Source organism: Phyllobates terribilis, unplaced genomic scaffold (genome assembly GCF_046119375.1).
Source record: "Phyllobates terribilis strain yellow unplaced genomic scaffold, ASM4611937v1 Scaffold_13__5_contigs__length_258822181, whole genome shotgun sequence".
NCBI classification, from domain to species: domain Eukaryota; kingdom Metazoa; phylum Chordata; class Amphibia; order Anura; family Dendrobatidae; genus Phyllobates; species Phyllobates terribilis.
Genome location: NW_027362773.1, coordinates 96,784,532 through 96,808,160, shown reverse-complemented (window position 1 = coordinate 96,808,160; position 23,629 = coordinate 96,784,532). Strand labels below are relative to the sequence as shown.

At 45.7% G+C, this 23,629-nt stretch overlaps 1 protein-coding gene across 2 annotated transcripts in view; it reads left to right on the top strand.

Annotated features, from left to right (window-relative positions):
* The window catches only part of PRMT3 (protein arginine methyltransferase 3), a 178,045-nt gene that overhangs the window by 6,331 nt on the left and 148,085 nt on the right, over positions 1-23,629 (top strand). For both annotated transcript variants that reach the window (XM_073658227.1, XM_073658228.1), the window contains 5 exons: positions 2,678-2,727; positions 11,098-11,200; positions 11,685-11,835; positions 16,760-16,904; positions 21,879-21,944. In XM_073658227.1, the coding sequence (XP_073514328.1) occupies positions 2,678-2,727; positions 11,098-11,200; positions 11,685-11,835; positions 16,760-16,904; positions 21,879-21,944 (515 nt within the window). The remainder of the gene's footprint in view (positions 1-2,677; positions 2,728-11,097; positions 11,201-11,684; positions 11,836-16,759; positions 16,905-21,878; positions 21,945-23,629) is intronic.

Below are 23,629 nucleotides of genomic sequence, written 5' to 3'. Positions count from 1 at the left end.
CTTCTTCCATTCGGCACTGGATATCATTCCTCCCTCTCTATGGGCAGATTGTCACGACGGATGCCAGCCTCCTCGGATGGGGGTCTGTTTTCCTCTTGCACACAGTTCAAGGCCGCTGGAACTCCAGGGAGACCTCTCTCCCCATCAACATTTTGGAACTCTGAGCCATCTACTCCTCTCTCATTCACTGGCAGGACCTGCTAGTGGAACTTCCAGGACGCATTCAATCCAACAATTCCATCGTCGTGTCATACATCAACCATCAGGGCAGAACACTGAGCAAGTCCTTCATGTCAGAAGTCTCACGGATTCTGTCTTGGGCTGAACTGCGTGTTCCGTTAATCTCAGCAATGCACATTCCAGGCATAGACAACTGGGCCGCCGACTTTCTAAGTCGTCAGGGCCTCTCCTCAAGCGAGTGGTCCCTCAACACATCCATGTTCAACCAAATCTGTCGGAGGTGGGGCACCCTGACCTGACTGATTCCCGGATGAATTGTCCATGTCTCGCGACCCTCTGGCAGTCGGATCCGACCCCCTGGTCCTTCCCTGGTCTCCGTTCCACCTTCCATACCTGATACCACTGCTCCCACTGATTCCCACACTCCTCAAGAAGATCAAGGCAGAAGTGGTACAGATCATCCTCGTGGCTCCAGACTGGCCCAAAAAAGCCTGGTACACAGAGTTGGTCAACCTGCTCGCAGACGTCCCCTGGGAACTCCCGTATTTCTCAGACCTGCTTTCTCAGGATCCCCTCTTCCACCAGAATTCTCAGCCTCTCAATTTAACGGCATGTCTGTTGAAGCCACAGTCTTGAGGGAGGCAGGTTTCTCTTCTCAGGTCATCCAGACCATGATTAAGGCAAGAAAGCCATACTCCTCTCACATTTATCATCGGACATGGAAAGCCTTCCTTCGCTGGTGCGAGGACAGTCAGACAGTGCCCATGTCTTTTTCTCTACTTTCTCTCATGGCCTTCCTACTGTTTTGGCCTGGAGTCCGGGTTGTCTCTCAGTAACCTCAAGGGTCAGGTCTCCGCACTCCCAAACCTGTTCCAATTGAGCTTGGCCTCCTCCATATGGTTCCCTTGTGGACCCGTGGGACCTTAACCTGGTCTTGAGTGTCCTTCAGGGACCTCTATTCGAACCCATTCGAGACATCGCCCGCTCTCATCTACTGGAAAGTTTTATTCCTGGTTGCGATCACCTCTAACAGGTGGATCTCTGAACTAGCGGCCCTCACATGCCTCTCTCCCTTTGTTTCCGCCACCAGGAGAAGATGGTTCTACTACCAGTGCCTTCCTTCCTCCCCACGGTGGTTTCTCCATTCCATTTCAACATCGTCCTTCTGTCCGTTCCCATCCTCTGGAACAGTCCTTCTACAAGCTGGATCTTGTCAGGGCCTTTTGTCTGATCCTCTCAAGAACAGCATCCTTCAGACGCTCCGGTTCCTTGTTTGTGATTTCCAAAGGTCGCTGCAAGAGACTTCCTGCCTCCAGGTCCGCTATCGCTTGCTGGATCCGCTCTAACATACTGGAGGAATATCGAGTCAAGAAGAGACCACCCCTACTGGGAGTGAGGGCTCACTCCACCTGCACAGTGGGGGCTTCCTGGGTCATTCGCCATCAGGCCTCTCTGACCCAGATCTGCAAGGCTGCTACATGGTCTTCCTTTCATACCTTTTCCCTATCCTACAGGGTGCATACATACGCCTCGGCTGATGTGAGCCTGGGCAGGAAGATTCTGCAGGCGGCGGGTGTCCGCCACCCAACCTAATCTGGGCATGTTCTTCTGTTCCCGCCCTTGGGACGGCTTTTGGACATCCCATGGTTACCTGTGACATCTGATGAAGAGATGGAAAAAAGAGGATTTTAGGTACTCACTGTAGAATCTCTTTTTTGGAGCCTATATTGGGGGACACAACACCCTCCCTTGTTTGTGCCTCTGTTGGGCCTGTTTAAGGTTGTTTAATTGTTGCTTCTCCTACTGCTTTTTCACTAACTGATTACAGCTTAGTGCCAGTTGGTGGGTGTACTCTGCTGAGGAGGAGAGCACTTTTTTTGCCTAGTGTCAGCCTTTTAGCGACAACAGCATACACCCCTGGTCTCCTGTGTCCCCCAATGAAGGCTATGAGAAAGATTTTACAGTGAGCACCCAAAACTCTCTTATCCTGATTTTGAAAACTTTTCTTCCCCCAAGTGCTTTACTTGCCCTTCCTGGGTCCAGTGCTGTAGCCAGTAATTGAGCTCATCATATCTTCCTGAGACACTGAGTTCACTGATTGGCTGCAGTGCTATCGACGTGACCTCAGCGCTGCAGACAATAACAGACCTCAGCGGCAGCAGCGATGGAGGATGGGTTAAGCACAGTTTGCTTTTTTGTAATTGGGGATAGGAGCTTTCCAAAATCATTTCCTTTAAGCTGAGAGGATGGTTTAGCAGCAAATTGTAAATTGATTGACCGCAAGCGGAGCTCCTAAAAGGTCAAAATTGACATTCGAAGTATATGTTATAAAGTTACAGAACCTACTTAATAAAACGTTATAAAATTGGGTGCATTTGTGTTATGACATAAGGATGTTGCAGACCCCCTCTATACTTTCCTTATGCTCTAACATTACATGTGTGGATGACCCCCTGGCTTCAGTTTTATCACTCCATTGTCTCTTCTGCTGTTTTAGGTCTTGACTTCTATGGATTCGTGAAACTCATCAACTTCATCAGATCGACAGTAAGTGTTGCCTCCAGCTTCCCTGGGCTATGATGGTCTTTCTAGATGAACCCATTTCATCCCTTTTACGAGCACCTGTTGAATTTCCCCCATTTTCTGGCCAGTTTTCAAGGTCCGACAGGTACTACTGATGGGAACAGAACAGTCGCTAATACGATTGCTATGTCCCCATTCAGTGTGCTGTAATCGGCAGCACGTCTCCTGATTACATCAGCAATGTGCTGCCGATAATGATTATCTTTATGATGGCATAAATGATCCTGTCTATATCTATATAGATAGATATATGATCTGTTTGTCTAAATGGTTTTTAAAGGGACTCTGTCTATACAGAATGACTGACTGTTCAAACCAAGCACAGATGCTCAGTGCACCCTTGGTGTGGCTAAACATTTAAGTGTACCTTCCTACCTGCTTGTTTTCCATCTATCTCCACTCTCTTCTTCTTTGATTGACAGCTTTGCCTTTGTAGAGCCAGAGAGGGGAGAGATGACTGAAAAACAAGTAGATGGGAAGGTGCACTTAAATACACTGCTCAAAAAAATAAAGGGAACAGTTAAACAACAGAATATAACTCCAAGCAAATCAAACTTCTGTGAAATCAAACTGTCCACTTAGGAAGCAACACTGATTGACAATCAATTTCACATGCTGTTGTGCAAATGGAATAGACAATAGATGGATATTATTCGCAATGATCAAGACACCCTCAATAAAGGAGTGGTTCTGCAGGTGGGGACCACAGACCAAATCTCAGTACCAATGCTTTCTGGCTGATGTTTTGGTCACTTTTGAATGTTGGTTGTGCTTTCACACTCGTGGTAGCATGAGACGGACTCTACAACCCACAGAAGTTGCTCAGGTAGTGCAGCTCATCCAGGATGGCACATCAATGCGAGCTGTGGCAAGAAGGTTTGCTGTGTCTGTCAGCGTAGTGTCCAGAGGCTGGAGGCGCTACTAGGAGACAGGCCAGTACACCAGGAGACGTGGAGGGGGCCGTAGGAGGGCAACAACCCAGCAGCAGGACCGCTACCTCCGCCTTTGTGCTAGGAGGAACAGGAGGAGCCCTGCCGCAGCCCTGCAAAATGACCTCCAGCAGGCCATAAATGTGCATGTGTCTGCACAAATGGTTAGAAACCGACTCCATGAGGGGTGGTAAGAGGGCCCGACGTCCACAGATGGGGGTTGTGCTCACAGCCCAACACCGTGCAGGACGCTTGGCGTTTGCCACAGAACATCAGGGTTTGCAAAGTCGCCACTGGCGCCCTGTGCTCTTCACAGATGAAAGCAGGTTCACACTGAGCACATGTGACAGACGTCACAGAGTCTGGAGACGCCGTGGAGAGCGATCTGCTGCCTACAACATCCTTCAGCATGACCTGTTTGGCAGTGGGTCAGTAATGGTGTGGGGTGGCATTTCTCTATCGCTTCATTGGGGGACACAGGACCATGGGTGTATGCTGCTGTTGCTACCAGGTTGACACTATGCAAAAAAAGGAAAATAGCTCCTCCTCCGCAGTATGCACCCGCCTACAGGCACCAAGCTCACCAGTTTAAGCTTAGTGTCTGTAGGAGGTAGACCTGGATCCTAACAGATCCAACCCTGTTGTGTTTTATTAATGTTTGTTTTTTCTCTTTCAGATACAGCTCTTCAGGCTAACAGGGAACACTGCGTCCCCTGTTAACCCACTAGCGACCGAGAGAGCAATGTGGCTACCCCCACATCGCCCACTCTCGGACCCGCTGGGCAGGACTTATCCCCTGTCACCTTAGGGTGTCTCAGGGTGATGTCGGTGGCCAGTCCTAGCCTGTTCCCCACCCCAGCCCCCTCTTCGGAGCGGCCTGGGAGGGAGACGGTGGTCCCTGCGGGTGACCTTCCCCCAGTTTTCTGGGGTTGACACCGTCTCCTGCACTGTCTAGGACCGGACAGTGCGAGAAGGAGGAAAAGCCAGGATCCCCCCCTATTCAGGAAGGCATCCTGAGACCATCCTCAGAAGGAGAAAAAGAAGAGATAATTCCCGGACCCGCTAAGACATGTACTTCCCTGCCTTTCAGCTGTAGGTCCCAGTCCCCCGGCGTTACCTGCCCCCCCCCCCCCCCCTCTCACCAAACATGGCGCTTAATAGCGCTTCCCTGGGCCACTTCCTCCTTCTTCTCTCTTATGCGCGCCAAATCTGCCGCCCTTTTCTCCGACGGAGGGGCTTGTCCTGTAGGCGGTCACTCTCCGACGTCTATACGCCCCCTCCTATTTAACCAATCAGGGCCGAGGAGCATAGTGACTCTTCCGTCACGCCCTCGAGCCTTCCGCGGACCTATCAACGGGGGGCCTTTCAGGCCCGCCCCCCTTCCCATCCGCCTATCGGATCCTCGCGCGCTCCGTCATCAACGCAGCGTCCTCTGCTCCTCCCCCTACACCGACGCCATCACTCTGCCGCACGCAGCTCCCTACTCCGTCGGCTCCTACTGTGACCCGCTCCAGCCTCCCCTTCGGAGCCTTTCAGGGGGACACTGGACCGCTTCTCTGCAGGATCGGGTAGGCTCTGTCCTGACACCGACCCCCACCCCTCCCTGCCCACAGCACCCTCCTCTGCAGTATCCCTGGTCAGGCATATACTCCCAAACCCAGGGAGCTCTCAGTCCGTCCCTCCCACATTGTCACATACTACGCCTGTGCTCTTTGCGGTACGAAGTGGCCCGCAGGTCTCACTACGGCCTTCTGCTCGACCTGCAAACCTCCCGCCATGCTGGCACCCCAAGACCCCCCTGCCGCTCAGGACGTGGTAACCCCCTCCCCCCCGGAGTGGGCTGTTGCTATGTCACAGTCAGTCTCTGACCTCACCAAGGTTTCTCAATCTCTGGTGCAGGTCTTAGAACGCTTGCCAGAACGTTTGCCTATGTTATCCACGGCCACCAGCGCTCCGAACGTCCCCACAGACGATTCGCAGGCACCCCTGCCCCCTCCTCACAGGGGCAGACCGATGGCTCGTTCTCAGAAATGGACTCACACAAGCTCATCCTCCAGCTCTCCAGACTCCAAGATGCTCCCTGCGTCTCACACCTCTTCCCCAGAGGTCGCCCCGGGATCTAACTCTGCTTCAGATTCAGACTCTGGTTCCGACACAGACCAGTACTCCAAGATCCAGGACATGATAAACAGCCTGATAATGGCTGTCAATCAGACTCTGCATGTTACAGAAGACGAGAGCCCTTCCCGGGACTACTCAGTTTCCTTCAAAAAGATTAAGCGTCCTGCACGCACTTTTTCTAACCATGCAGAATTTGACAGTATTTTCCAAAAGCAGTGGGAGCATCCAGAAAGGCACTTTACAGGAAAGAAATAGTTAACTTCCTATACCCCTTTAACCGTGACCTTGTCAGCTAATGGACGGAGTCCCCATCAGTGGACCCTCTTGTCTCTCGCCTTTCCGCCAAGATGGTACTGTCTCTTCCGGATGGTTCCTCCCTTAGGGATACCACGGATAGACAAGTTGAGGCCCTCACTAAGTCAGCCTTTGAAGCCGCGGGCACCTCCCTTTGCCCTTCCTTCGCCTCAACTTGGGTATCAAAAGCGGTGTCCGCATGGGCCAAACAGCTCAGACAGGGCATCCTAGCAGGGGCCTCCCCGGACAATCTGGCCGACTTAGCTGATCAAATCGGCCACGCTGGAAAATATCTACTTACGGCGTCCCTCGACTCCGCTGCGTGCTCAGCCCGGGTTTCCAGTAATCTCGTTGCCTTACGTAGAATTCTTTGGCTTAAAGCCTGGAACGCCGACCTGGCTTCCAAAAGATCTCTAACTAATCTTCCTTTTCAAGGTTCCAGGCTGTTTGGATCTAAGCTAGACCAGATCATCTCTGATGCTACCGGGGGTAAGAGCACCTCTCTTCCCCAGCCCAGACCCTAACGCCCTTTTCCTAGGAGACGCCCCCTTCAGTTCCGGTCCTTTCGTCAGTTCGCTCAACCAAACCCTTCCTCTCAACAGGACCGTAATCCAGCATGGCGGGACAGTCGTAAGCCCTCCTTTAGGCCCACGCCTAACTGGCGCCCAAAGAGTCGCTCCTCCAAGTCCTCTGGATCACGATCTCGATCCAACAGGTTTTCCTCAGCATGACGGGTCACTCCCACCTGGGACTTCTCCCAGGGTGGGCGGCCGTCTCCTTCTGTTCACAGATTCTTGGCTCCTGGCAATAGAAGATGCCTGGGTCAAAGAAATTGTGACTTCAGGCTACAAAATCGAGTTCGACTCCAGCCCACGATCACGTTTTCTCAGGTCCCGCCCCCCACAACCCTCTCTGCTTCCCGGTTTTCTTCAAGCCATCTCCTCCCTTCTGCGCTCAGGAGTCATAGTCCCGGTTCCCCTTCAGGAAAGGTTTTCCGGTTTTTACTCAAATCTCTTCGTCGTCCCAAAAAAGGACGGCTCACTGCGTCCGATTCTGGACCTCAAACAGCTAAACCGACATGTACGCATCCGACAGTTCAGGATGGAGTCCCTCAGGTCGGTAATCGCCTCGATGGAGGCCGGGGAATATCTATGTTCAGTGGACATTCAGGATGCATACCTTCACATCCCAATCTGAAGTCAGAAGTTCCTTCGCTTTTCCTTCAAGAGCGCGCATTACCCGTTCACTGCCCTCCCCTTCGGCCTCGCCACAGCCCCGAGGGTTTTCACGAAGATGATGGCGACAGTTATGGCCATTCTTCGAACAAGGGGAATTGTAATCATCCCCTACCTCGACGACCTCTTAATCAAAGGCCCCACGTTCAGGGACTGTCTCCACAGTCTCCAGATCACCTTGAACACACTCTCCCGCTTAGGCTGGCTCATCAACACAGACAAATCCGCCCTGGTCCCATCCCAACGCTTAACCTTCCTAGGGATGCAGTTCGACATGATCCGTGCCCGGGTCCTCCTTCTGAGGGAAAAGAAACTCTCTACGACAAGGAATCCACATCCTCTCCGACCCAAGTCCACACTCTTCGCCTATGCATGAGTGTCCTAGGGAAGATGGAAGCAGCCATGGAGGCAGTTCCGTTTGCCCAGTTCCATACCCGGTCTCTTCAACTAGCCCTTCTCTCAGCTTGGGACAAGAATCTGTCATCTCTAGATCGACGCATCAAGTTACCTCGTCAAGTAAGACGATCACTAACCTGGTGGTCCCACCCTTCTTCCTTCAGACCCGGGAGATCATTCCTCCCGCTTCGCTGGCAGGTGGTCACGACCGATGCCAGTCTCATCGCTTGGGTGGCAGTTTTTCTTCAACACACGGTCCAGGGCCGGTGGAGTCCCCACGAAGTCTCCCTTCCCATTAACATTCCGGAGATAAGGGCGATTTACCTGGCGTTGCGTCACTGGCAGAAGATCCTGGCAGGGTTCCCAGTCCGTGTACAATCGGACAATGCCACGGCCGTGGCATACATAAACCATCAGGGAGGAACGCACAGCAAGCCCGTTTTAAAAGAGGTAGCAAGAGTGCTACTTTGGGCCGAGAAGACGGTTCCAGCAATCTCAGCAGTCCACATTCCAGGGGTCGACAATTGGGCGGCCGACTTCCTCAGTCGGCAGGGACTCGCCTCAGGAGAATGGTCTCTCCATCCTGAGGTGTTTCACCAAATCTGCTTACGGTGGGGCACGCCGGACGTCGACCTCATGGCGTCCCGGTTAAACCACAAGGTTCCGTCCTTTTGTAGCTCGGTCCCGTGATCCGCTAGCAATCGCCCAGGATGCTCTAGTCATATCATGGTCACAGTTCCAACTGCCCTATCTCTTTCCACCTCTACCTTTGATCCCTCGAGTCATCAAAAAGGTCAAGACAGAGGGAGTACCAGTTCTCCTAGTAGCCCCAGACTGGCCCAGACGCGTCTGGTACGCAGATCTGGTAAATCTGTTTGTCGACTCCCCCTGGAGACTACCAGACCGTCCGGACCTCCTCTCCCAGGGTCCTATTCTTCATCAGAGTTCTCGTTCTCTGAATTTAATGGTATGGCCGTTGAGGCCGCGGTGTTAAAGACGGCGGGCTTTACTGACAATGTCATTCAGACCCTAATTAGCGCCACAAAACCTGCTACCTCGCGCATATACCACAGAACTTGGAGAGCCTTTTTTCGTCACTGCGAACAGGATCATCTGACTCCTATGTCTTTTTCTTTGCCAGTCATTTTGGCTTTCCTTCAGTCTGGCCTAGAGGCGGGACTCTCTCTCAAGGGCCAAGTTTCGGCCTTGTCCATTCTATTCCAACGTAACTTAGCTAGCCGTCCTCAGGTCAGGACGTTTCTACAAGGAGTAGCCCACCTGGCGCCCCCCTATCGCCCTCCAGTAGAACCATGGGACCTTAATATGGTCCTAAGCGTCCTACAACAGCCTCCGTTTGAACCCATTCAGGACATTCCAGCCTCTCTCCTTTCCCGGAATGTGGCTTTTCTGGTGGCTGTTACCTCTATTAGAAGGGTCGCAGAACTCGCAACCCTCTCTTGTCGGTCGCCTTTTTAGGTATTCCATCAAGACAAAGTAGTGCTCAGGCCGGTGCCTTCCTTTTTGCCTAAGGTGGTTTCCACCTTTCACATTAATGAGGACATCGTTTTGCCTTCCTTTTGCCCAGCTCCAGTGCATCCACGGGAGAAGTCCCTGCACAAACTGGACCTGGTCAGAGCTCTACATGTGTACCTTTCTAGAACGGCCTCCCTTCGGCGCTCGGATGCCCTTTTTGTCATCCCTGAGGGGCATCGCAAGGGTCTCCCTGCTTCCAAGTCAACCATCGCTCTTTGGATACGTTCGACCATCTTGGAGGCACATCGCATCTCGGGCAAACCTCCCCCTCCCGGGGTAAGGGCTCACTCCACCAGGGCGGTGGGAACCTCTTGGGCGGTCCGCCATCAGGCTTCGGCCTCTCAAATCTGTAAGTCCGCAACGTGGTCTTCTCTTCACACCTTTTCAAGGTTTTACAAGGTCCACACCTATTCTTCGGCTGATGCCAATCTTGGACAGAAGGTCCTGCAGGCGGCAGTTGCCGAAGTCTGCCCTAGTCTGTGACTATCTTCTGTTCTCCCACCCAGGGGACTGCTTTGGGACGTTCCATGGTCCTGTGTCCCCCAATGAAGCGATAGAGAAAGAGGGATTTTTAGTACTCACCGTAAAATCTCTTTCTTGGAGCTTTCATTGGGGGACACAGCCCCCTCCCTGTTTTTGAACATATGTCCAGTTGGCCCTGTTGGGCATCTCATTTAGTTTTTCACTGTTGTGTCCTGTTGGGCATTACATAGTTGGTTATTTTGTGCTTCTCCTACTGCTCTAGCCACTAACTGGTGAGCTTGGTGCCTGTAGGTGGGTGTATACTGCGGAGGAGGAGCTATTTTCCTTTTTTTGCATAGTGTCAACCTCCTAGCGACAGCAGCATACACCCATGGTCCTGTGTCCCCCAATGAAGGCTCCAAGAAAGAGATTTTACGGTGAGTACCAAAAATCCCTCTTTCTTTGGCTGGCCGCACAGCCCTCCATGTGCTCGCCAGAGGTAGCCTGACTGCCATTAGGTACCGAGATGAGATCCTCAGACCTCTTGTGAGACCATATGCTGGTGCGGTTGGCCCTGGGTTCCTCCTAATGCAGGACAATGCCAGACCTCAGTTCCTGCAAGATGAAGGCATTGAAGCTATGGACTGGCCGCCCGTTCCCCAGACCTGAATCCGATTGAGCACATCTGAAACATCATGTCTCGCTCCATCCACCAACGTCACGTTGCACCACAGACTGTCCAGGAGTTGGCGGATGCTTTAGTCCAGGTCTGGGAGGAGATCCCACAGGAGACCATCCGCAACCTCATCAGGAGCATGCCCAGGCGTTGTAGGGAGGTCATACAGTCACGTGGAGGCCACACACAATACTGAGCCTCATTTTGACTTGTTGTAAGGACATTACATCAAAGTTGGATCAGCCTGTAGTGTGTTTTTCCACTTTAATTTTGGGGGTGACTCCAAATCCAGGCCTCCATTGGTTAATAAATGTGATTTCCATTGATGATTTTTGTGTGATTTTGTTGTCAGCACATTCAACTTTGTACAGAACAAAGTATTCAATGAGAATATTTCATTCATTCAGATCTAGGATGTGTTATTTCAGTGTTCCCTTTATTTTTTTTGAACAGTGTATATGGCTACACCGAGGGTGCACCGAGCAGCTTAGTTTGGTTTGAACAGTCATTTTGTGCCAACAGAGTCCCTCTAAATTTTGGGGCTTGGACTGTTCTGCAGTCTTTTGGGGAGTCTGTGGGAAGCAGGGTTTTACTTGCCTGTCTCAGAAGGTAAAGATGTGTTTTTGGGTACTTTCTTAGCTGCACTTTTGGTTTTTCTCCCGGTGATTTTCTTGATGTTTTTGTGCAGGGCTGCTCCGCGGAGAGCCTCACCAATGTAACCGACCCTAAACCCTGGGACAAGGATGAATTCTTCAAACCGGTCATCCCAGACGATGGATTACTTCAGTATGGTAAGGGTCTGGTACAAATACTGCACCATTCCCATTATCCACCACGTAATAATCCAGAATTTCCGATATTCTGGAAAATGGAGATAAATGCTCCAATCACTTGGGATTATGCCGTTTGATACTGGATCATTATATCCATGAATTGCTTGCTCTCACTCTGGAGAACTTCTAGAAATCTTTTTGAGGAGACGCGACGGTCTGCAGAGCATCTGTTCCCACATAACTATATCAGTGGTGCATGCTCCATCTTAGTAGCGTAATCTTTGTATAATGCAAATATTCTGCAACTTTTTTGTATTAATATTTCACCATTATTTACATTCTGAGGCCGAAAACTTGTGTCGACGAGATCCTGCTCTCGCTGTTATGTTGATCGTCTGCCCCGATGCCTTGCAAACTTCTATAAACTTAAGGACAAATGGGTTTCTTCCACTTTAAGTGGTCGTTCATCTTTAAAGCCGAACATTTTCTCTTTTTGTCTCAGATTTTGAAGAAATGGAACATGACCAGAAAATCCCCAACACAAGCGAGGACGCCAGCCCAACGGTCTACGAACGGTTCAAGCAGGTGGAAATCCGGGCAGAGGAAGCCGAGGCCAACCTGGCGAGCGCCCTGCAAGAGCTGGATAGAATGAGGTTTGTCCTTACATTGAGTGGTGTTTAAAGGGGACATCTACCCCGAATAAAGAGGGTCACACCTGAGGCCGAGAGACCTTTACATGGGCTTTTGTGGTATTTACGGGGCAGGGGAAGATCTTGCCTTATAAAGATCAGAATTCACAGGGGTGAAGGAACTGTTTTGGGTACATATGTTTTTTATTTTTTTGGTCAGTTGGGTGGTAGCAATACCAAATTTATATAGTTTTTACAGTTGTTTTTTTTTTTTTTTTTTGTCGCCTTATACTGTGGGTACGGAAAGTATTAAGACCCCTTTAAATTTTTCACTCTTTGTTTCAAAACTTGTTGCATCATTCCCAAGAAAACTCATGGCGGTACTAGCTCAAAAGGGGGCTTCTACTCAATACTGAGCAAAGGGTCTGAATACTTATGACCATGTGATATTTCAGTTTTTCTTTTTTAATAAATTTGCAAAAATTTCTACATTTCTGTTTTTTTCAGTCAAGATGGGGGTGCAGAGTGTACTTTAACCCCTTAATAATAACATTTGACGTACTAATACGCGTCTGTGCCCTGGGTCTTAAGAGCCAGACCCGTATTAGTACGTCATGGCGATCGCGCGCGCACACAGGCTGTGCGGGCGCGATCGCCGCCGGGTGTCAGCTGATTGTCACAGCTGACACCCGGTACTATGTGCAGGGAGCGGTCCTGCACCGCTCCCAGCACATTAACCCCCGCTATGCTGCGATCGAAGTCGATCGAAATCGATCGCGGCATTGCGGGGGCAAGGGGAGGTGATCGGCGATACTCACCTCCTCTTCCGGCTTCCAGCGCAGACTGCAGCGGCTTCCCGGGTGTTGCCATGACGACCCGATGTCGTCATGACAACAACCGGGTCACCAGAGAGCAGGAAGATTGCTTGGACATGCGCAGTGCATCTCCAAGCAATCTTAACACTGTGCACTTCTGACAGCCTGCATGGCATAGGGATGGTGCTCCATTCCTATGCCATGCAGGCGATCAGAAAAAAAAAAGTGAAAGTCCCAGAGTGGGACAAAGTAATAAGGTGTACAAACTGTCTGAAAGTGGAAAAAAAAAAAAAAAAAAAATGTGCAAAAATATTATAAAAAAATAAAAAAAATAATACACCAAAAATAAAAATATAATGTACCCATCAATAAATATTATTATAAAAAAAATTAAAAAAAAACAATAAAAGTACACATATTTGGTATCGCCGCGTCCGGAACAGCCTGACCTATAAAACTGTCCCACTAGTTAACCCCTTCAGTGAACACGGTAAAAAAAAAAAAAAAAAACGCAGCAAAAAACAATGCTTTATCACCATACCGCCAAACAAAAAGTGGAATAACACGCGATCAAAAAGACGCATATAAATAAAAATGATACCGCTGAAAACGTCATCTCGTCCCACAAAAAACAAGCCGCCATACAGCTCCATCAGCCGAAAAATAAAAAAGTTTCAGCTCTCAGAATAAAGCGATGCTAAAAAATATTTTTTTCTATAAAATAGCTTTTATTGTGTATAAGCGCCAAAACATAGAAAAATTATACAAATGTGGTACCGCTGTAAACGTACTGACCCGAAGAATAAAGCTACCTCATCAATTTTACCACACGCGGAACAGCATAAAAAAAAAAAAAAAAAAAAACAATTCCTGAATTGTTGGTTTTTGTTTATTCTGCCTCCCAAAAATCGGAATAGAAAGCGATCAAAAAATGTCACGTGCCTGAAAATGGCACCAATAACAACGTCAAGTCATCCCGCAAAAAACGAGCCGTCACATGACTGTCTGCCAAAGTCTGGAAAAATTATAGCTCTCAAAATATGGCGATGCAAAAACTAGATTTTACAAAAAATGCGTCTTTTAGTGTGTGACAGCTGTCAGTCATAAAAACTCCATATGATTCTGGCATTGCTGTAATCACACCGACCCGAAGAATAAAGTCACTTATACCGCACAAGGAACGGCGTCAAAAATAAACTCTTGGGTTAGGATTGGGCTAGGGTTAGGGCTGGGTTTGGGGCTAGGGTTGTGCTGGGGCTAGGGTTGTGCTGGGGCTAGGGTTGTGCTGGGGCTAGGGTTGTGCTGGGGCTAGGGTTGTGCTGGGGCTAGGGTTGTGCTGGGGCTAGGGTTGTGCTGGGGTTAGGGTTGTGCTGGGGCTAGGGTTGTGCTATGGTTAGGGTTGTGCTAGGGCTAGGGCTGGGGTTGGGATTTTTTTCAAAAGTAAGAAAAAAAGATGACGATATGGTGACTAGTGTTGAGAGCAAGTGCTCACTACTTGAGTTTGCATCGGGTGCTCTGGTATGCATTGAGTATCGTGGGTATTTGAGTGACATGCTCGAGTCTCTGCCCCATATGCTTCGCGGCCAAAAAACTTTACGGGGATTGCCTGCCATGCACGAGCGATCCCCGCATGTTTTTTTTTTTTTGGTGCCTAATAACCGTGAAACATGCGGAGCAGGGACTCGAGCATGTCACTCAAGCACACGCTGTACATGGTGCATACTTGAGTACCCGATGCAAACTCAAGTAGCGAGCACTTGCGCTCAAGAATAATGACAACTTATTCAATATGATGACCTAATGTAAACAAATTCTGTGCCGTACCTCTGGGTTCAAAATGTTCACTATACACCTTAATAAAATCCTTGAGGGGTATAGTTTCCAAAATGGGGACACTTGTGGGGGAGCTCCACTGTTTAGGCACATCACGGGCTCTCCAAACGCGACATGGTGTCCGCTAACAAATTGAATGGAAAATCGGCTCAAATTGTTAGCGGACGCCATGTTGCGTTTGGAGAGCCCCTGTGTGCCCAAACATTGGAGCTCCCCCACAAGTGACCCCATTTTGGAAACTAGACCCCCCAAGGCACCTTTTTTTTTTTCACTTTTTCATTATTACGAATCAATTTGTGAAGCACCTGGGGGTTCCAAGTGCTCACTATGCATCTAGAAAGGTGCCTTGGGGGGTCTAGTTTCCAAAATGGGGTCACTTGTGGGGGAGCTCCAAAGTTTGGGCACAGAGGGGCTCTCCAAACGCAAAGTGGTGTCCGCTAACAATTTGAGCCGATTTTCCATTCAATTTGTTAGCGGATACCATGTTGCATTTGGAGAGTCCCTGTGTGCCCAAACATTGGAGCTCCCCCACAAGTGACCCCATTTTGGAAACTAGACCCCCAAGGCACCTATCTAGATGCATAGTGAGCACTTGGAACCCCTAGGTGCTTCACAAATTGATTCGTAAAAATGAAAAAGTGTTTTTTTTTTCACTTTTTCATTTTTACGAATCAATTTGTGAAGCACCTGGGGGTTCCAAGTGCTCACTATGCATCTAGAAAGGTGCCTTGGGGGGTCTAGTTTCCAAAATGGGGTCACTTGTGGGGGAGCTCCAAAGTTTGGGCACACAGGGGCTCTCCAAACAGAACATGGTGTCCGCTAATTATTCAAGCAAATTTTACAATCAAAAAGTCAAATGGCGCTCCTTCCCTTCCGAGCCCTGCCGTGCGCCCAAACAGTGTTTCTTCCCCAAATATTGGGTATCTGCGTGCCCAGGGGAAATTGCACAACAAATTTTGGGGTCCATTTTTTCTTGTTACCCCTGTGAAAATAAAAAAAATTGGGTCTAAAGTAACATTTTTGTGAAAAAAGTTAAATGTTCATTTTTTTCTTCCACATTCAAAAAATTCCTGTGAAGCACCTGAAGGGTTAATAAAGTTCTTGAATGTGGTTTTGAGCACCTTGAGGGGTGCAGTTTTTAGAATGGTGTCACTTTTGGGTATTTTCTGTCATAAAGACCTCTCAAAGTGACTTCAAATGTGATGTGGTCCCTAAAAAAATGGTTTTATAAATTTTGTTGGAAAAATGAGAAATCGCTGGTCAACTTTTAACCCTTATAGCTCCCTAACAAAAAAAAATTTTGGTTCCAAAATTGTGCTGATGTAAAGTAGACATGTGGGAAATGTTATTTATTAACTCTTTTGTGTGACATATCGCTCTGATTTCAGGGCTTAAAAATTCAAATTTTGAAAATCGCAAAATTTTCAAAATTTTCGCCAAATTTCCGTTTTTTTCACAAATAAACGCAAGTGATATCGAAGAAATTTTTCCACAATCATGAAGTACAATATGTCACGAAAAAACAATCTCAGAATCAGGGGGATCCGTTGAAGCGTTCCAGAGTAATTACCTCATAAAGTGACAGTGGTCAGAATTGTAAAAATTGGCCCGGTTATTAACGTGCAAACCACCCGCGGGGCTTAAGGGGTTAATGAGGAAAAAAAATAACTTTTTAGAATTTACCAAATGGCTGCAATGAAGCAAAGAGTGAAAAATTTAAAGGGGTCTGAATACTTTCTGTACCCACTGTAGACGACACATTAGTTTCATATTACTTACGGTTGTGGCAATGCCCCTGCATTGTATAGGATGTAAAAAAAAAAAAAAAAAGTCAAAATATAGGTGCTGTTGGAAACAGCGCCACACCTAACCGCAGGTGGTGTCTGGTATTACATCTCTGAAGTGAATGGAGCTGAGTTGCACTACCATGATCACAGGTGGTGTGGCTTTTTCAATAAAGCAGCTATGGGTTTTTTTGATTGACAGAAATCCTTTTACAACTGCCCCAATTTGTTTTAAATTTTATTTTCACAGTTGTAGCTATAAAAGTGTAATGTACTGGAGTTCAGAAACGCTGATATAAAGGACATTTTCTCCACCCCATTATTTCATGGGGGTAAATTTGTTGACAGGTCAATAGAACGAGTAGTCACAGTATACCATCTGGCCACTAGGGGGCGGCAGCGTTTGCGGCCGTTCTCCTATGGCGTTGTCCCATCTGCCGCGCCGTTTTGTCCTCATCTCTTCATTTCCACGGTTCAGTAATCCTGTCTCGGGGGGATGTTTGAAATTGATTACAGACAAGTTGCGCAGGATTTTGTGATGAACGCAGATGTCAGATGTGGTTCGTCTTCCGCTGGGGCCATCGCAGACCTGGATGAGAGCGAGGACGGCGCGTACTTCGGCTCCTACGGGCACTTCGGGATACACGAAGACATGTTAAAGGTTAGAGCAGAACACGGGCGCTGGGAATCTCTTACTCCAAGAGGGTTAATCATACAACACGATGGCGCCGCTCACCCCCTGTGACGGGAATAATGATGCCACACCATTCACGGAGGAAACGCGCTGCCGACAGCGGAGATGTCTGACGTTCTCCACTTACCTCTACCTATCCAGGGAAAGCTGGATGACAACCAGTGAGGCTGAAATGGGTCTCACAATGGTTGTCACCCTTCATGACCAAGTCCAGTGATCTGGCGGGTTTTTTTTCGAGTGATTTCTTAGCGCCGTCTGTTTTTGGGAAAGTTGGGTGACAACCATTTTGGGTTGTAAATATGGCTGCACTGATCACAGTTGGCACTCAACTTTTTTTGGACAGCCATGATGCATCTCAGGAGCAGGGAAAGCTGGGTGGTCCCATCCTAATTAGGACTTTGATTGCTGGGGGTCCAACTTCTTAGGTCGCCACATTTCTCCCTCTCCAGCCACCTTGCTGCGCAGGGAACTGCAGCCGGCCCCGTTCACTCGATTATAATGCTCCCAAGCCGAGGAAGAACTGTGAAGCGCGTCAGCGCTGTGTTCCTCTCATTTTCAGGACTAGAGGGGTCTCAGGTTGGACCCCCAGCAATCATAAAGTGATGTTGTATCCTACGAGATGAGAATACCCCTTTATCGTTGCAGGAGTAAGAAGGAGAGGTTCTGGATAAATATGGAATTGCTATTTATGCAATTTCCTAAAACAATGCAGACGCAATTATAAAGTGACGACATATAATAGTCACATGAATTTCACAGCAGAGATTGCTGCAAATTATAATTAATTACGTCGGCTTCGTCTTTCGCAGGTAGTGATGTCACATTTTGGGTTAATTGCCCTTTAAATCCGGGGAATTAGAGAGTTTCTCTCTCGCCGCGTCAATGTGGCGATTACCTGCACAGGAACAATGCGGAACACGGCCGCAGGGACACGCTGAAGCTCCTCGTGCCGCAGCGCCGCGCCCCCTGTAGGTACGGCCCAGAGTTCTTTGTTTTCTGTCCTAGGGGGGCGATAAATAACCCAAAATTTATGATCTATGGAAGCTGCAATAAGACAATTGCTCATAAATCAGGGAAAACCTTGAGCGGCGTCCTCTATCTGCAGAAATCCTCTCCGAGCATTTATCCACCTCCCCTTCAGGATCCGCAGAACGCAGCGCGGCCGGGATATAAAAAGAGAACGCAACGAAATCTTAACATCTCTACAACACAACGGACCGGTGCAAGATTGTAAATGTGAGGATCCGGCCTGCGTGGATGGGAAATCCTGATCTGCGGGTCATGGAGAGCCGGAATTATACTTTCCACAGCTACATCGTAATAGATGTGAAGGGGGTGGAAGACCTCTTACCGCACCACAGACTAGGGAACAGTGCTGCAAAAATGAAAAAACGTTTAAACGTCAAAAAAAAGAAAAAAAAATGTGTATGTGTGTAAAAATAAATAAATATGTATATATATATATATATATATATATATATATATATATATATATATATATATATATATATATATAATATATATTATATATGTGTGTATGTATATATGTGTGTGTGTGTGTATGTGTATATATATATATATATATATATGTGTGTGTATATATGTCTGTGTTTATGTACGTAAAAAAAATAACTAAATAAAAAGTGTGCGTATATATATTAGCGTGTGTACACATACATACATTTTTCTTTAATGATATAATTTTTAGGGGTTTTTTTTTACCGCTTTTCAAAATCGCATTAAGTTTGAATGTTAAAAATGAGTTGAATTCTTTTTTATTCAACCTATTTTTTATGTTTTAATCAATGGGGAAAAGGTAAAAAGTAAAAAAAATGCAAGTTAAAGTAAATTTAGTTTTCTCAAATCATGGCAAAGACTTGCAACATTTTTGCTGCAGTTTTGGAAAATAAAATGCATCGAGGAAGCTAAATCAACTTGATTTATGGTTCATGTGTTGCGTCCATGATTGCTTTTTTTTCCAAAATCGCAACAAAGTCGACAAGTTTTGCTGCAATTTTGTAACGCCGCTGCAATAAAATGCTTTATGGATGCAACTCGCCCTTTAAAAAAAAGACTTAAAATAAACTATTTAAAATTTTATTTTTGATGTTTTAATTTAAAAAAAAAATATATATATATATATATATATATATATTTCTCCGGTCCCATGGACGCCCTTTTTTTATTTTCTCTTTTTACCCCCATAGATTGAATCACTGAAATATACATTGCCCCACATTTTGGATGGGCTGTGGCAATGGTGATCTCCCTGACTTTCCTTTGGGAGAAAGTAACTTCAACATTTTTATTATTCTTGATATCTAATTTTTTTTTCACCTGTTTGATGTTTATTCTAAACATTCCAACATCTTTTTCCCGCGACCTTCGATCACCTTGAGAATGCAGCGCGAGGCGGATAGACTTAGTGACGTGTTATAGGCTGTGTTCACATGTGGATTTCCTACAATTTTTACTTGCAAAAATCCTGCAGAAAACCCCGTCAGTACACGTGAACACAGCCTAATAACTCGATTTTTTTTTTTTCCCCAGATCAGAGACTTTAATTTCTTTGCACTGGGTTAAATGCCGTTCTGTATATCCGACCGATTTGCTGACTTCACCAAAAAAAAATGGCAAAGGTTTAGGTGTCAATCGAGAAATCGTTGTAGCAGAAAATATTTGGATTTCTTCATGAACTGCGCTCCTGGCCTCAGATAATCAATGAAATGCTCGCGGTTCAGCTCTCCGATCCTGCACACGTGGCTGGATGGGTCGTGACTATTAATTGTCTATTATGTGGCCCCCCTGGAATCAGCGGGACGTTGTGCGATTGGCTGGGAGACGTGCGGTCTGAATCCGAGCGTTTCTACAGCGCCATAGTAAATCACACAGACTTATGGAACGGCTCATAGAGGTCACCCAGCTTTCCTGTAGCCCTGAATGGCCGATTCGGAGCGGTTCTTCTACACCCCTGTAACTGCCGCACAGTTCGGCTTCATTCATAAACTGGCTACATTACTTTTTTTGTGCAGTAGAACTACAACACTTATGACAAAATTTAAGAAAATCGCAATGCAAAAAAAAAAAAAAAATCATAATGTGTGAACGAACCCTTACCAATCAGACGTCTGCTAGCTGCCATATTACTTGCACCCAGCTTCTTTAAGAAACTGATTTTGAATCATGGGGGACTTACCTTTTGTGAACAATTTTTTTTATTTTTTTAACCTCTTAAAAGCATGTTTTTTGGGAGCTAAAAATCATGTTTCCATTTTTATTATGTTGCGACGTCTTTTTTTCTTTTTGCATTAAAAATGTTTGCCTTCTATATCCTCTGTACTGTTAAATGCTGAGTGCAGAATGAGGTAACTGAGAAACCGTCAGTGAGCTCGTTGTGACAGTCCGAAGGGGAGTCTGTAACTCATTTATCTGTCTTTTTTTTTTTCTAAAGTTCATCTCAGCTGATTGGTGACCACAGACAACATTAAAATAGAGTGCAGGGAAACAAAGATCCTGGAAAAGCTAAAGGGTACAACATTTTTAATGAAACCCAATTGCAAAAAATGAAATTATTTTTAGCGCCAAGTACATGCAATCAAGTTAACAAAAAAATAAAAAATCCCCAAAGATGGCAAACTTTTTTTTTTTTTAGTACTTCAATAAAAAGACTGGAAAAAAAATTCTATAAAAAAACAAAAACATTGTCCCCTCTTCTGTTTTAATTTCTAGGCATTTTCTGAGTCCGCCAAACAGTTTGGGATTTTTCTGTTTTCTTTGAAAGGACACTGCTGTGAACTTCACCCATGGCTGATAACAGAGAGAAATAGTGATGTCGTTGTAGTAAAAAAACCCAAAACTTAAAAAGACGAGTAAATGAAGCCATAAGTCTTCCGTCACATACTGTGCAGTACAAGATTGTCGCTGTCCCTCCGTACACTCGTGATGTGACCCTGCGCTGAGAACCGATGTAATAGAGACGAAATTAAAAACCACAACAATGAAATGTATTTACGACGATCGTGAAAGACGAAAAAAGAGGAAAAAAATTACTTTCTTAGAAAATGTGATTTCAGGCGTTTCCTTGTCATTTTAATTGATCACCTTTTGCAGAGCTTCATGCTTCAGATAGCAAACCCAATTTGCATTATATTAGTTGTAATTACCGCAGGAGATCACTTTGAGGAGGAGGGAAACCTAACAATATCGCTGGCAGCAGCCGTGCTCCGATGGGGGAAAATCATTGCAAATTAATACAATTCATTTAGGGATTATTATATTTTTTTATTTTTATTTTTTGCTCTTTGAGCAAATAATGGTAATTATTTTTGACAAAATAACTTTTTTGTAAACCTTTTTACTATTTTTACTTTTTTACCATTTTGATTTTTTTTACTATTTTTAATGTTTTATTTTTAATTTTTTTACTGTTTTATTTTTATTTTTTTACTATTTTGTTTTTTTTACTATTTATATTTTTTTATTTTTTAATGTTTTACTATTTTTCATTTTTTTACCATTTTGATTTTTTCACCATTTTTTTTTTTTTTTACTATTTTGGTTCTCCTGGTTTTTTTTTTAATATTTTTTACAATTTTTAATTTTTACTTTTTTTTACTATATTTTTACTATTTTTAATGTGTTACAATTTTTTTTTTTCACCTTTTTTTTTATTTTTTATTTTTTTTTTTTTACTATTTTGATTCTCCTGTTTTTTTTTTTATTTATTTTTTTATGTTTTTACTATTTTTATATATTGTATTTACTTTAAGTGATAATTACTATTTATGTCACTTTTTTTTTACTTTTATGAGAACAAATGGGAAGTGTTTGGTTTAGGGAGGAGTAGAAAAGTTAAAACAAATTACTATCATAATAAAATTTTTCCATTATACTGCTTTTTTTTTTTTCTTCTATTTTATTTATTTTTTTCCTTTCTCTCAGGACGCAGTGCGGACCGAAAGCTACAGGAACTTCATATACCAGAATCGTGATCTATTTAAGGACAAGGTGAGGAACGGCTGCTCTCGGAGAGATGGAAGCTGTGGCTGAGCAGGCGCTGGTCACGGCAGAGCAGGATGGCGGTGACAGCCGGTGATTTAATATGCCGGAGCAGTATAACTCCGAGGATGTTCGTCAAGTGTTGGAGACTGCTGAGTGCAGATAACACGGGATTGCTTTTATTTTCCGCCTTTTATTTATGAACCGAAGGATGAGCGTGTGCTCTCTTTGGGGGGAAAATAAATGGAAAAAAAAAACCCTTACCCCAAAATGATTCCAATATTCTGCTATAAATTAAAAAAAAAAATGTAATAAAATATTTGTATAATATACATCAAAATATTAGCATAAATATTCTCCCATCAAACCTGCGACACTTAGAATAATTAATTTAATATTTATTGCAGTTCTGATCATAGGAGCTTGCAATCTGTGCATTGATCTCCATCAGTCCCATTGTTTGACCTTCGTCCACGACTTTACAGGGAGGCTTCCTGTAAATGGATCTAAGGGGATTTAATGTCCACCTTTGTCGATGCATTTAAATGCATGTATTTAAGGTTAAACATTTTTGTAATTGGGTTTCATTAAAAATTTGGCACCTTTTTTTTTTTTTTTTTTTGCTTTTATAGGCTCTTTTGTTACTTTGTACGTTCTATTTTAATGTGATCTGTGGTCATAAATCAGCCGTGGAGCTCAGAAAGAGACATAAGAGTTAGAAGCTCTTCATCAGGCTGTTATGATGAACTCACTGATCGATCCTCAGTTAACTCATTCTGCAGCCAGCAACGGAGAGGCTGTAGAAGGCAAACGGTGCAATGTTTTTAATGAAAGCCAACTGCAAAAACCTCAAATACATGCATTTAATAAAAAAAAAATTCCCCAAAAGGTGTAAAACCTATCAATATGATTTAAATGTGATTCTTCAATAATATTGCCCTCTCTATAATGTCCACCATGGGGCAGATTAATTATGAGGTCTGTGAACGTTACCCTTCAGATGCACTTGTGCCCTCCCCGTATTACAGGAGATGTCACCCTGCTATATTAGGGGACAGACAGACCCTTGCCTGCAGAGCTGACGCTCTACACTTCACCTTGCTTTGTGCATGGTATATAAAGTTGTCGCGGTTCTTCCCTATCTCCTAATCTGTCACAGAGCTCAGTAGTACATTTTATGTAAGTAATGTTCACCACCTCCGTCCAATGCATTAGCCTGGTCGCGTGTAGCCAGGCCGTGCTGTGCCGTCATCTGCTGCCGTCTCTCCAGTCACTGCCGCAGTCCGCTCGCTGCAATCCTCAATTACAGGAGGACGTTTTGCACTGCAGAGGCCGTCGCTCTCTCTCTTTCTCTCTCTATATCGCTCTCTTGGATCCTTATCCTGTGGATGCTGCTCAGCCGCATGTAAAGAGAAGGCGCCATTAACCCCTTCAGTTACCAGCAGGAAACATTACAGCTTGTCTACATCGGCAGCATGTGTTTTGGTTACATCTATGGCACCCGATGGCTACAGACCATAGGCATCTTATGAATTTTGCAGCAGACCCTAATGTGTACACAGCTGTATGGCCAAAGCGGAAAAAAAACGGTGTGAAATCCGCTGCAGATTTTATTGCAGATTTGACTTGCCATTGCACACAGCGAAGTGATACCTAAAACAACAAAGTGACCTTCTGCAGATTGCAAATTTCCA